Raw genomic sequence first — 13,586 nt, forward strand, 5'->3', positions numbered from 1 at the left:
TTAGAAAACTTTACATTTAAATAAATAACATGTTTTAGAATTTTTTTAACTTTTTTAGAATGAAAAAAATAATATATACAAAAGTTTACAAAAGGATATACAATGAAAAGGAAATGTTTTCTCTCTTTCACTTTAAATCTCCATTCCTTTTTCCCAGAGGCAACCATTATTAACTTCTAAACCTTCTACAAAATTTTCTATACATGTAGAAGTGTGTATTAGTCTCCTGATCCACCCCCAATCTGTCTTATTTTTAACACGCAAATGGGGACATGCTGTGGATATTGTTTTGTACTTGCTTTTTTTCCCTGATTGTTTTGTAAATCTTTACATATCAGCAGTTAGGTTCAATTCATTATTTATTTGTTTATTTATTTTTTAAAAGATTTTATTTATTTGTTTGACAGACAGAGATCACAAGTAGGCAGAGAGGCAGGCAGAGAGAGGAGGAAGCAGGCTCCCTGCCGAGCAGTGAACCCATGCGGGGCTTGATCCCAGGACCCTGGGATCATGACCCAAGCTGAAGGCAGAGGCTTTAACCCACTGAGCCACCCAGGCGAAGCCTATGTAGTGTTCTAGTATATTATGTTCCAATCCATTATGTGACATACCAGGTAGAATATAATGTGTTTTAGCTGTTCCTTATTGGTAGACATTTTAAGTTCCCAATGCTTTACTTTGTAAATAAAGTAGCATTGAATATCCTCCTATTTATCTTTGCATGTATACTTAAGTAATCTGTATGTTAAATGCCTGTAAGTGGAAAAGACTGAGTCAGTCATATGGATTTTAGATTTTGATAGAGAATTGCAGTATCAGTCCCCATGGAGGGAATGCTATTTATATTCCCAACTGTGTATATGAGTATGTATTGTTGAATAGATAAATTGGACACTCATAGTCTTATATTATGATAAAAGCTATGTTTATCCTTACCTAGAATGGATTTTTCAGGATCTCAGGAAGGTTTATTTTTCAGATATACTTTGACACTCAAGTGATTAAGAGTACTAATGGTAACGGTTCAATGCAGCAAACCGATCAGTAGTGAAACAGACACATCCCTTAAATTCTGGGTGTTCTTGGCAACAAAAAAAGTGTAAGAAGCACATCTCTGTATATTTTACATCTTTTTAAATCATAAGAAAATACACATTTAAATCAGAGGTCATAATCTGCATGTAGGATGATTCCCTTCTTTTTTGGGGGGGATCAGGGCTATTGTATGTTTAACTATAAAAAAAGCAGTAAACTTCAGCTTACATAAACCAAGTGCTGAGTAGTAAACTACAGATTTCAAAGTGTGGTTTTGAGCTTTTTTTTTGTAAATTAAAGATACATACTTGTCACTGATTTTTTTTATTAAAAAAAAAAAAAACAACTGAGGTACATTGTTAAGCCCATATCCTGTACCATTTGTATAGATGTTGAATGATAGTACCTAGTTCTTTGTCTCAGCATTTCCTAAAGTGAGTCCCTGAAATGATAATAGATGACAAAAGGATTTAACCATCAGCTAAATTGGGAAAAGCTGGTGTAAGTCAAACAGTTTTCTTGTTAATACTTTGTTTCAGATTCTTTGTTATTTTACTTTGTGTTATAAATCTCTAAAAACATATGCCACGTTAAAAAATTTTTTGAACTCTGGGGCGCCTGGGTGGCTCAGTGGGTTAAAGCCTCTGCCTTCGGCTCAGGTCATGATCCCAGGGTCCTGGGATCGAGCCCCGCATCAGGATCTCTGCTCGGCAGGGATCCTGCTTCCTCCCCCCTCTCTCTGCCTGCTTCTCTGCCTACTTGTGATCTCTGTCTGTCAAATAAATAAATAAAATCTAAAAAAAAAAAAAAAAAAATTGAACGCTTGAACTATCTTTTCACAGAGCAGCTCATGTGTGGTAGGAACTACTAGTGCTTGAGTTCTCTTTACCGCAGTGATAAGAACTGATGGTACATCCTCTGTTGAAATGTTGAGTGACACTTTATCAAGAGATAGCCTCTTTTTTTGCAGGACAGTATTAATTCTGTCATATACTGAGCTAGAATTTAGTAATTTAGAATTTCCATAAGTCTCTTAATTATATACATTATGGTTTTATCTTGGCTTATAATTAATTAATCTTTCTTTCTTTCTTTTTTTCTTTCTTTCATTAAGTAACCTCTGCCTGCAGTGTGGGGCTCAAACTCATGATCCTGAGAGTAGGAGTGTCTTGCTTTACCTACTGAGCCAGCCAAGCACCCCTATTTTTTTTTAATATACCCACATTATTAGTCTGTATAAATGGCTTACCTATTTGGTATAATGCTTCCTTTCATTTTTTCCCTTCAACTAATTAAAACTATTTCCAGAATGGTAATTCAAAATTTGATACCAACACTGAAAGTTCAAGGTGAAAAGAAAATGAAGAACTTAGATTTTGGTTAGAACAATTGCCACAAAAAAGGAAAACAAGAAGGAAGTGTCCTTAAAAAATTGTCAGCTCTTTTCATTGCTAACCCAAACCAAAAGAGCAACACAGATCTGAAGACTATTTTAGTTTTCATGAGGGTGAGATACTTTTGCTTTGCTGACAGACTTGTAAGTTGACTTATCACTTTCTTAAAAGTCTGTGTTGTGAAGTATTGTCTTGAAGTTTAATTAAGCTATTTTCTTTGTTAGCTAGGTATCACAAAACTATAAGAGCTCTTTTGACAGTTTTATAAAAAATTTTAGTGAAATAGAAGCTGTACATCCAATGTTGAATAATATCTGTAAGCAAATTTTGAAAATAGTATGAAATACTTGAAAATTTCATTCTTATATATTTGTATATTTTAATATTTGAAGGTAAACTTTAAAAAATCATCCTAGTTGCTTTATTGCTTCTCAATCTGCCCTAAGCTTTTGTCTTTACTCCTGATATTTCATGCCTATATTTTCTTTGGTGGTTTTACTTTTTTCATGTGGAAATGTTTATTTTCTTCCTTTTTAGGGGCTGCTTTCTTACCTCATCATTGATAGGCACACTTGCATTAAGCCTTACAATACCTCTGTCCATAATAGCTGACATGTGTATGCAAAAGGTAAGGCAAACTGTTCATTAAATGTTTTAGATAAATTTTTTTTGAGAGAACGTGCACAAGAGAGCATGAGTGGGGGGAAGAGGCAGAGGAGAGAGAATCTCAAGCAGACTCCCTGCTGAGAGTAGAGCCCCATATGGGACTCGATCTCATGACACTGACATCATGACCTGAGCTGAAATAAAAAATCTGACACTTAACCAACTGAGTCACCCAGGTGCCCCTATTTTAGATGGATTTTTAAAACGGAGTAGTGAAAGTTAGGGCATATGATTAAATTATAAGCCGTACAACCATGATTAATAGTTGATGCGTGCTCTGCCTCTCTAAGGTGCTTTACTATATAGAGATATAAAAAGTACCAAAGAAATGGATAATCTCATACATTTTTAACTTTTTTTTTCTTAATTTCTAAGTTAAGGACAGTATCTTAAATGTAGTTCTCCAGTTTGGGAGCTGGTTATTTCACATTTCACTGGTAAGTCACTGGTATAGAATAGGGGATGGGATATATTTTATTATATAAGTCGTGGTGTTTTGATTTCTAAGATAAATTCCAAAGATTCCTTAATACTGCAGTAATATTATAGATATGAGCAACATAGGAATTATGTTTCTCAGCAAATGCTCATTTCTGTCAGGACTCGGGAGGGCAGGTGCTCTGTCCCTCTTCTGTGATGTCCTGGTCTGGATGCAGGGATTTTTGTGGCAAACATTGGCAATGATAACATCACAGAAAAGAGAATCTCTCCCCACTGCATGAAGCAAGGAGTTTCTTTACTGCTTCTAGGAGTAACAAGGAGAAAAGAGGCATACTATATATACAGTACTAAAAGATGTAGTGTAGTCATTTATCACTCAGTTCAAAGTTTACAAACTTTTTTTTGAAGGTTTTTTTTGTTTTGTTGTTGTTTTTTAAAGATTGTATTTATTTATTTGACAGACAGAGATCACAAGTTAGGCAGAGAAGCAGGCAGAGAGGGGGAAGCAGGCTCCCCGATGAGCAGAGAGCCCAATGCGGGGCTCAGTCCCAGGACTCTGAGATCATGACCTGAGCCCAAAGCAGAGGCTTTAACCCACTGAGCCACCCAGGTGCCCCTGTTGTTTTTTTGTTTTTTTAGGATTTTATTTATTTGTTTGACAGACAGAGATCACAAATAGGCAGAGAGGCAGGCAGAGAGAGAGGGGGAAACAGGCTCCCCGCCGAGCAGGGAGCCTGAGCAGGGCTCCATCCCAGGACCCTGGGATCATGACCTGAGCTGAAGGCAGAGGCTTTAACCCACTGAGCCACACAGACGCCCCTTGTTTTGTTTTTTTAAGAGAGAAAGAGTATGAGCAGGGAGAGGCAGAGAGAGAGAATCTTAAGTAGGCTCCATGCCCAACTGGAGCCTAACACAGGGCTTGATCTCAACACAGGGCTCAGTGACACACCCCTGAGATCATGATCTGAGCCAAAATCAAGAGTCAGATGCTTAACTGACTGACCCACCCTGGCTCCCCTGAACTCCCAAGTATTAAGTAACAAAATGGTGTGTGTGTGTGTGTGTGTGTGTGTGTGTGTGTGTGTGTGTGCACGCGCGCACACACGCTTTGGTTTAATAAAATTTGAAGAGGAAATACTTAAAAGCCCAAAGGCTTATAATATATAGAAGTTAGAATCAGATTTTTAAAGTGATTTTTCTTTAGATCTTTGTGCAGTTCTTAGAATAAAGGCAAGATACTCCAAGTGATATATATTCTAAACAATTCTGTGCTGATATTTATTTTGTTTCATGGCTCAGTGAATTCTTATTTATTTGTCATGGTTAAAAACAGAGAGCTTTTCCTTAATTGAGAATTATCTTATGTACCATGCATTTTCAAAGAATGTGAATATTATAAAATGTACATAACACTAAAGTTACACATCATTAGATTCTTTACAGATTTGAATCATAGCCAGGTCCTTCCACATCTCAGGATCTTGACTATCAACCAGACTTGCTCTAGTGAAACTGGGGAAGTGTTGTTAGTAGAGGATTTTAGTAGACTACTGTGTAAATGAATTTTTCTGTACTATATTTTGAAAACATCAGCTTTTGCAGATTTGAAAAATAAAAATTGAAGGTTAGTTTTAGGATTAAAAAAAAAAGAACTGTCACAGGGGACCTAATTTTATTAAATGATTATGTAATTTGTTTAATCAAGTACTTTAAGATAGGACAAAACAGAAGAAAAGGGAAAATGAAAATAAATAAAGCAAATAATTGATTGAATAATTAGAAAAACATAACCAGTCCTTTCTTGAATTAGCCAGTTAAATGAGCAGAGGGTGGGCCTTTTGGTAGGTGGGAATTGAGGGTAAGAAGATACCTTCTAGAAAAAGTGGCAGGGTGTGCCCCAGAGCTGTAGAAACAGGAGGGGCACCTGGATGGCTCAGTCAGTTTAGATTTTAGCTGCCTTAGGTTCAGGTCATGATCCAGGTCCTGAGATCCAGCCTGGTCTCAGGGACCCTGCTTAGCTACCTCTCCCTCTGCTCCTCCCCGTGCTCATGCTCTCTGTCTCTCTCTTATGTAAATCAGGAGGAAAAACAAACAGGAAAATCTACTTTCATGGGGTTTTTTGATTCTAATAGCCAACTGTATTTATATATAGTTTCTGAAATTAGCAGTTATCAATATCTTTTATCATGCCTAAAGTAAATATTTATATTTATAATTATATATATAAATATACATATTTATATATATAATTATATTAAATATTATATTTAATATAATTGATATTTTGTGTAATAGGAAGCATCTCTGATTGTATTCAAATTTGTATTCACATATATTCAGGTTTTTAGATATTTTTTGTAATGTAGACAATATTTTGTTATAATAAATGTCTTCATTTGAAAAATTGTCTTCATAGCTTGTTGGAAACCAAATTAGAAGTTTTTTATTATGTGGTGACATAAATAACTTGCGTTGTTACAAGGAAACTTTGTCTTTAAAAGTCAACTAGGGTTTTACCTACCTTACAAAGTTTGCTTTCACTCAGTTATAAAATAGGTTGAATATTCATGAAGCCACTCTTATCAATTCTGTCTACATTTTTAACTCATTAGTCTTCAGTTTTCATACTTTTTCTGTTCTTGGGTCATATAAGTATATCATGGTTTTTCTTGATTATATATATTCTGGCAAATATTCCTGGAATATGTTATAACGGTAATTTGATAACAGTGTGAAGGCTTTTTAGTTTCTCTTACTGAATGCTTGTTCCTGGGTCTTAGACTGACAGCCTGTGTGTGTATCATACAAGCAGGACATGCATGTTAAAAGTTGTCATTGATTATTCTTGTGTTATGCATCGTGAGTCCCTCATAAAAAATATTCTCATAAAACCCCATTACTCTGACTAATGGTGCTTTGAAATAGAGCAGTACCCATCAGAGGGAGTCTTGCCTGTGATCCTAAACCTTGCTTTTTTTTTTTTTTTTTTTTTTAACACTTAAAGAGGGCAAACACAGTTTTTTTGATCTACTTTAAAGATAGAAGTTACTATTTTCATCATTATTTGAAGGAGATCACACCAGTGGGTTGCAGTAAGTCTCAATCAGTGCAGCCTTCTTTGACAATTGTTTTTGATCTTTGTTGTATCTAGATGGCGTTTCTTCACTTTATGGCACCTCATTATTTTTAATTTTCTTGAGAACCCTGATAAAATGATGTAGTGGGGGCTCAGCTTTGATGATATCCGAGGGGCTTTTCATCACTGGGGCTCTGCTTGCTGCTTGTCTTTTCTGGCTCACATTTCTTAGTAAAAGTATTCCTATTTGTCATCTTTATTTTACTTAGCTGTGATTTCCTTTTGAAATTTTTCATTTGTTACTACAGAAACAAACTCGTTTTAAGAATCAGGATTAGAATTTTTTGCAAATTGTTAATAAAAGGTTTACAAAAGTTACACTTAAGTGTTTATCTGTTTTTGGTGCCGTCTTTAAGAAACTGTAACATAGCACAACATATCACAGCATACTGTAACATATTTTTTAAAAATGTGAGTTTTTGAAAGTGACTTTAGACACTGAAGGGGAGGACCTACTTGAGAGTCAGCAGTAATCAGTTAAAAAAAAAGAAAAAGGGCATCATGATGTAGAAAACAAAGCTTAATGTTTTGTAATTCCACTCCCGGATGTATTACACCTAATAAATGAAAAGTGTGCCTTCTGGCTTTCCTTTAGACCCTTTCCCAAGCAAGACATAATTTTGTTGGTAACTTAAGCAAGTGGAATCATACGCTGATTTCTGAATCCTCATATTTGATAATAACATACTTAATAATACAGTCAGTGCTTATTATTCTCAGTGTTTTAACTTATTCCTGCAAATTTTTATAAATGGAAAACTTATGTTAAAGGAGAAAATTGTCTTAATGATAATTGTAGGGTTTTTTTGTTTTTATTTTTAGGTGCAGTTTTCTTGGTTATTTTTTGCAGGCGCTATCCCTGTATTTTTTTCATTTTTTATTGTGACTCTCTTATGCCATTATAATAATTGGGATCCTGTGATGGTGGGAATCAGAAGAATTTTTGCCTTTATATGTAGAAAACATCGAATTCAGAGGTAGGTTTGGTTCCAGTATAAGTTTTAAAAAATATATTCCTTGGGGCGCCTGGGTGGCTCAGTGGGTTAAAGCCTCTGCTTTCAGCTCAGGTCATGGTCCCGGGGTCCTGGAATCGAGCCCAGCATCGGGCTCTGCTCGGCAGAGAGCCTGCTTCCTCCTCTCTCTCTGCCTGTCTCTGCCTTCTTATGATCTCTGCCTGTCAAATAAATAAATAAAATAAATAAAATAAAATAAAAAATATATTCCTTGCTAAATAAACTGGAAATCATATGCTGGCCTAGTTTGAAGAATTATTGAATGATTATGGTTTATATATGTATTATGCCAGGTAAAATAAGTTGTTGAGATCCTTTGGGTGGTAAGATCGTTTCTTCACAACTACTTTTAAAAAATGTTTTGATTTACAGGTAAAACCAAAGTGCTTACTGTTTTGGTGTAATGAATTTAAACGTAGATAAAACGTTTACTGGTGTGAACAAGATTTATAATAAAACATGATAACACTGCCTCAAATTTTTTCAGTTTTTTTTTTTTAAGATTTTTATTTTTACATTGTACTATAATAAGAACTTGGGACAAGTTGTTGAGAAATCTTGCCCTAATTTTAGTTCTGACCTCACAGCATCAGACAATGGAATATATCATTTTTAAGAGCTCTTTTCAGTTTTAAAGCTTTCCTTAACTACTATCATAATTTTTTTTTAAGGGTTCCAGAAGACAGTGAACAGTGCGAGAGTCTCATTCCTATGCACGGTGTTTCTCAGGAGGATGGAGCTAGTTAGCTGTTGTCTGTAGTCCAGGTTTGTATAAGCTTCTTTATTCCTGTAATGCTCAAATACAGACTTGGTTTTCCATAATTAGCTTTTTCAGGGCAGCATAGTCTAGAGGTTAAAAGACGAGCTCTAGAGTCACACTGCCTGGGTTCCAATTCTAGCTTCTCCATGTACTTAGCTATGTGATCTTATGCAAGGTTATTAACCTGTCTGTGCCTCAGTTTTCTTACTTGTCAAATGGGGTTACAGTAGTAACTTGATACAGATTATTGCAAGTATTAAGTACTTGAAACTGTGTGCAAATGAAGTGATCCCACGTTTAACTATTACTTTTATTCATACTAAGAATCATCATTTTATGTAATAGTACACTTTAGAAAAGTATTTTTCCCGTAGTATAAAAGTAAAAAAAAATGTATTATTTTGGTGTATATCCAGTCTTTTCTCTATACATGTGTGTGTGTTTTCCCTAACTAGCATAGTGTATATCCTGATTGACTATGATTTTTCACTTACTGTTTCAAGAACATTTCCCCATTCCTAAAAAATTGTAAGAAATACTATCTTATATTTATGACATGACAAATGAGTACATGATATTTTATCTTTCACTGAATGAATGCCTGAAATACATCTAACATATATTTTTGGGATGTATAAAAGTGGTTATATTTAGAGTGAGAGATCACAGTAAATTACTGAAATTTGAGAGCTTCGGGTCCCTTTTATATTGAAATGTTTCCTGATAGCACTGAGCTTCCCTGGCTCACCTAGAAGACTGAACAGCTACTGTCAATTCCCTGCACTCAAATTGGACTTTGAAGCTTAATTGTTATTGTCTTCATGGTAAATTCACCTCTAACCTAGGGCTAATTGTCTTGGTTCTGGGTTTCTTTGGTCAACCAATTTTTTATTCTAGCTTTTATTGTTATGAGGGTTATACATGCACATAGTTCACAGAGTTAGAATTCTACAAGATTTCTTGTACAAAGCAGCCGCCACCCACCCTGCACTGTTCTGCTTTCGCTTGTCCTACTCTGAGGAATCACTTTAAACTCGTAGTCACTTGTTTTGATCCCTGCTTCCTGCTCCCCCACCCATGCCACACACAGTCTCTCTAAGTACCCTGCTTATACTTTTATTTCTTGTTTTCTCCATTTTAGGCATCATCAGTCTATTTTCCCACTTTGGTAGATGAGGATAAATTACTTTGAAGTTTCCCCCTCCTTTGCCTCCACCCAATTTACCTGCCTTCTCACCTCCTGATCTCAGTGTAGTTATTGTACAATTCTGGATAGATCTATAAGCAGTGTTTACAATGTTATGATTATATAAGTGTTACTCAGGTAACTGAGTCATGTTGGATTGTGCCTGGCATTTCCCCAGTCCAGAGACCCTCTATTTACCCCTTATAGAGAATACACCTCACATCTTCTCCTGGGATGGAGAAGAGGCACTTGACAAGCTGTGAAAAGTAAGGCAGGTTATCTGAATGTGTAACTGCTTTTTCTAAAAACCATGCTAATTTTCTTATTTTTTGGTGTTTCTTCACCCCTCTTTTTAGAGAGATCTGGCTGGCTGTTGTTTTCTTGTCTCTGCTCTTCTCTTTGTTCATGTAATTTATTCCTTTATAAAAAAATCCCTTTATTGTTCTTCTCCTGAGCTTTTGGGGACAGAGTGGAACTAAGTATGTTTACTTGCCATCTTCAAGCTAAAAAAAAAAATCCATATAGTTATTCTTTGAAGCTTTTTAGTACTATAATTTATGCACACTCTCCCTAGTATGCTGTTCATTATTCCCATGTTCACACTCATACCCACCCCCACCCAGGCAAGGATTCAGTATTTTTGGAAGTGAGAGCTGGATAAAGAGGAGATTGTGACGATGGACTATAGTAGTGTGTAAAGGACAGGTGTGGCAGGAGTCTTTGTCTCCATAGGGTAATGATGGGGTATGCCATGAATAAAACTGTTACTATGCTGTCTTTAAGCAGTGTTGGCTGTCAGCCTTTGACAGTAGAATGGAACTTCCTTCTGTGAGTTCTTAGTACTCACCTCTGGTTCCAGTATCCAGTTATTAAGTACATAAACTGTGTTTGATATATATTTCAGTGTTAAGATAATTTGCTTTTTGCAATATGAACTGTAGAAAATTAAAGCTATGACGGTTATAAACTAATGATTTTGTGTTTTTTTTTTATCTTTAGCTTGATAATGGAACATTATGCAGCGAAGAGACAATCTCTGGCAAGTTTTTGTAGAAAATGTTTCAGTGCCTAGTCTGAAAAATAACAGTTTCAGTTGTTTGGAACTCTTAAATATATTTTCCTCATATCTGTTTTCTTCATTTCATAATGAAGTACTTTGCTGTGTAGCTGTGTACATATCACTACAGTTATAGGAAGTTCCAATCCACAGTCCCTCTAAAGGACCAACCTGCCTTATACATCTCAAGGAATTCAGCTGATGAAATAATTTGAACTAATCAAGGAATAGAATTCTAATGTTCTGGACACTTTATTTTCACATATTATTTGTTAAATGCTGGCCTATATTATGAAAATGTTTTCAAGAAATCATTTAAGTATATAGATCAGTATTTCTTAACAGATAAAGTGATGAAGTAAGCTGCCTATAATAGGTATGGATTATATTTTTGAGTTTAGTAGAATATTACAAATTAACAACACAGAAAAAATGCTTAATTTTATGCAAGTGTGTCTATGTAAATTTAGTGGGACTTTAAAGATCACACTACATAAACTGTATTATCCTTTCCTAGCATTAGGTGCCTTGTATTTTAAATCTATGACAAACTATGACAAATTTTTAAAGGGGAAATATTATTGTAAAATGAAGAATTATGTATTTCTAAAGGCTCTATTGCTGTAAATTTAATGGTTAAAGCTCTGCTTAATTTAGAGTTTTGAAGAAATATTCTGTCTTCAATTAAGACATTTTCATAATGGAATGATTTAAATTGAACTGATAAAGAGTATTATTAAAATAAAATGTTTATATGTATGTATTTGTGTATGACAGATCTATTAATTGGTTTCTGATTTTTTTTCATATATAAATGTGCCCAATTACTCCAGAACTGGATGCCTCTACTTTTCCTAAATAAATGTTTAATGACTAAAATACCAAAGAAGGCAAAAAGAGATTCTACTTAAAAAATTTCATTGAATTTTTCCTCTACCAAGCTTAAATATAAAGTACTCTTAATTACAACTCTTAACTTACGTTTTATGGTGTACTTCTTGTGCAACTGCCCCTGTTCACTGTAGAACATCAGTGGATGAACATGTCTCAGGATTCATCTAGACTTTTGATGAATCACCCATTTACTTTTCAAGTCGTGTGAGAATAGTTCTTTTCAGAATTTCTTAACAGTTCTGACTTTTTAAATTCCCTCTACAGTATTTAGCTTCAGTTCATCTTATTCACAATCTTAAAGTTGCTTTGGTGATACCATGAGTTGAAAATGGAATTTAGCCATCTTTTTGCTTGTCCTGAGAACTTTTGTGTTAATTTAAAAGATTGTTTATAATACTCTGTTTAAAAAACAAACAGCTCTTCTCCTGTTTGGTGCCAGCAGTAATTCTTGTTAAGCTGAAAGTAATACTGATTTTGTTACCTTGACTCGGAAAAGGCATGTAAAAAGTGGACCTCTAATGAATTTTTTTCTTAAAAAGAACTTAAGTAGCATTTCAGTTGCTCAAAAATTAATTTCAGTTGCGGTGTATTATCTAGATACCTTTACTTTCTGTTTGTGCTATTGACAGCTCACCAATACCTTCAGCAAGTTACAAGCTAAGATAGTTGAAACAGTAAAGGTAGAATTCAACTTTTAAATTATTCTGTAAAAATGGTAGGAGATGAGGTTGAACTTAGAGACATTCGGTTGGTCATGTGCTCTGTGTTCACGTGTCATACAGATCAGGTGTTGTCACTCAGGACTCATTCGGCTTAGTTAACATGCTGGATAGATCATGCAGAGGACTTCCTCCACTAGGCTGCTGGGACTTTATGTTGGTGTGTTTTTGTGTTTGTGTGTATGTGTGTGTTTAAGAACAACCTCTGTAGAAGAAAGCATCATTAAATCAGTTAACTGCAAGTATGAATTATTGCTGCTTTGCTTGCCTACCTATTATCTTCTCTCCCAGGTTTTATTTGTCTGAATGATTTTTTTTTTTTAATTTGAATACTGCAGCTGTAAGAGTAAGCAATTGAGGACTTCCTTTTTGCACCTTTGTAATTAAGGGTTCATCTTCTCAAGAAATGAAGTTGTGGATTACTTCCATTCCGTGATTTCCCAGGAATGTAGGTGTCAGGGCCCTCAGATCACAGCAACCACATTGCCGACCTTTGGAAATGTTGGGAGGGAGGGTTACATTCCGGTGACTGCTCATGTCCTTCCTCTGTTCAAGCAAGTGTTGGCCTACAGTCATATTTTCTGAATCTAAAGACCAAATAGTGATTTCTGATACCTTCTTGCAGTCTTCTACTTTTCTTTCTATATATGTAATTTAAATCCCACTGTTGAATAATACTTTAAATTATGACCTTAATTGAAGGGAGTTTGCTGTTTTGTCAGACTTGATGTTTGATGAACATCAGACTCTACTGAAACAAAACTGAGAAATGAAGCAGCCTTACAGGTGCTTAGATGAATGCTTTTGGAGTTCAGAAAAACCCTTAGGTGTATGCAGTGCACCTATACTTACTCCTTTAAATAAATTCTAAGTTTTTAAGAAATTAATATATGGGCTTCTATCTGCCTGGTGTAATTAATTCCTTACATTAAACTGATTTTTCCCTAGCAGCGGATAAATAAAGTTTACTGTTTCTGTAGAAGTAAGCTCACAAGGTTAAATGTGAATGTTCTCAAAGGTATTCAGCCTTGTTTCGGGAAGAATGCTAATATCCCCATCACAGTCAATCATACAGAGCCAGTTTGGGGTTGCAAGGTATGATGACTTCTCTGAAAGCCAAAGGTTTTTATAAGTCAGGATACTAAGGTATGTAGCACTAATCCTCAGTGTGCTGGTTGAAGAAACAAAAGGATAGAAGGATAAAGTAGGAATTAATTAGAAGATTTTTTTTCCAGAATAATATTAGCAAATAAATGAAACATAATTTTTTTTTCTTAAAGATTTT

At 35.0% G+C, this 13,586-nt stretch overlaps 1 protein-coding gene across 1 annotated transcript in view; it reads left to right on the plus strand.

The window, feature by feature from the left end:
• Positions 1-11,451, plus strand: part of SLC35F5 (solute carrier family 35 member F5) — a 37,226-nt gene extending 25,775 nt beyond the window's left edge. The window contains exons 13-16 of the mRNA XM_080799333.1: positions 2,967-3,057; positions 7,495-7,649; positions 8,357-8,450; positions 10,631-11,451. Coding sequence (XP_080655459.1) covers positions 2,967-3,057; positions 7,495-7,649; positions 8,357-8,432 — 322 coding nt within the window. The 3' untranslated portion in view covers positions 8,433-8,450; positions 10,631-11,451. The remainder of the gene's footprint in view (positions 1-2,966; positions 3,058-7,494; positions 7,650-8,356; positions 8,451-10,630) is intronic.
• Positions 11,452-13,586: the final 2,135 nt, after the last annotated feature.

This window comes from Martes martes (genome assembly GCF_963455335.1).
Source record: "Martes martes genome assembly, chromosome: 3".
NCBI classification, from domain to species: Eukaryota; Metazoa; Chordata; class Mammalia; order Carnivora; family Mustelidae; genus Martes; species Martes martes.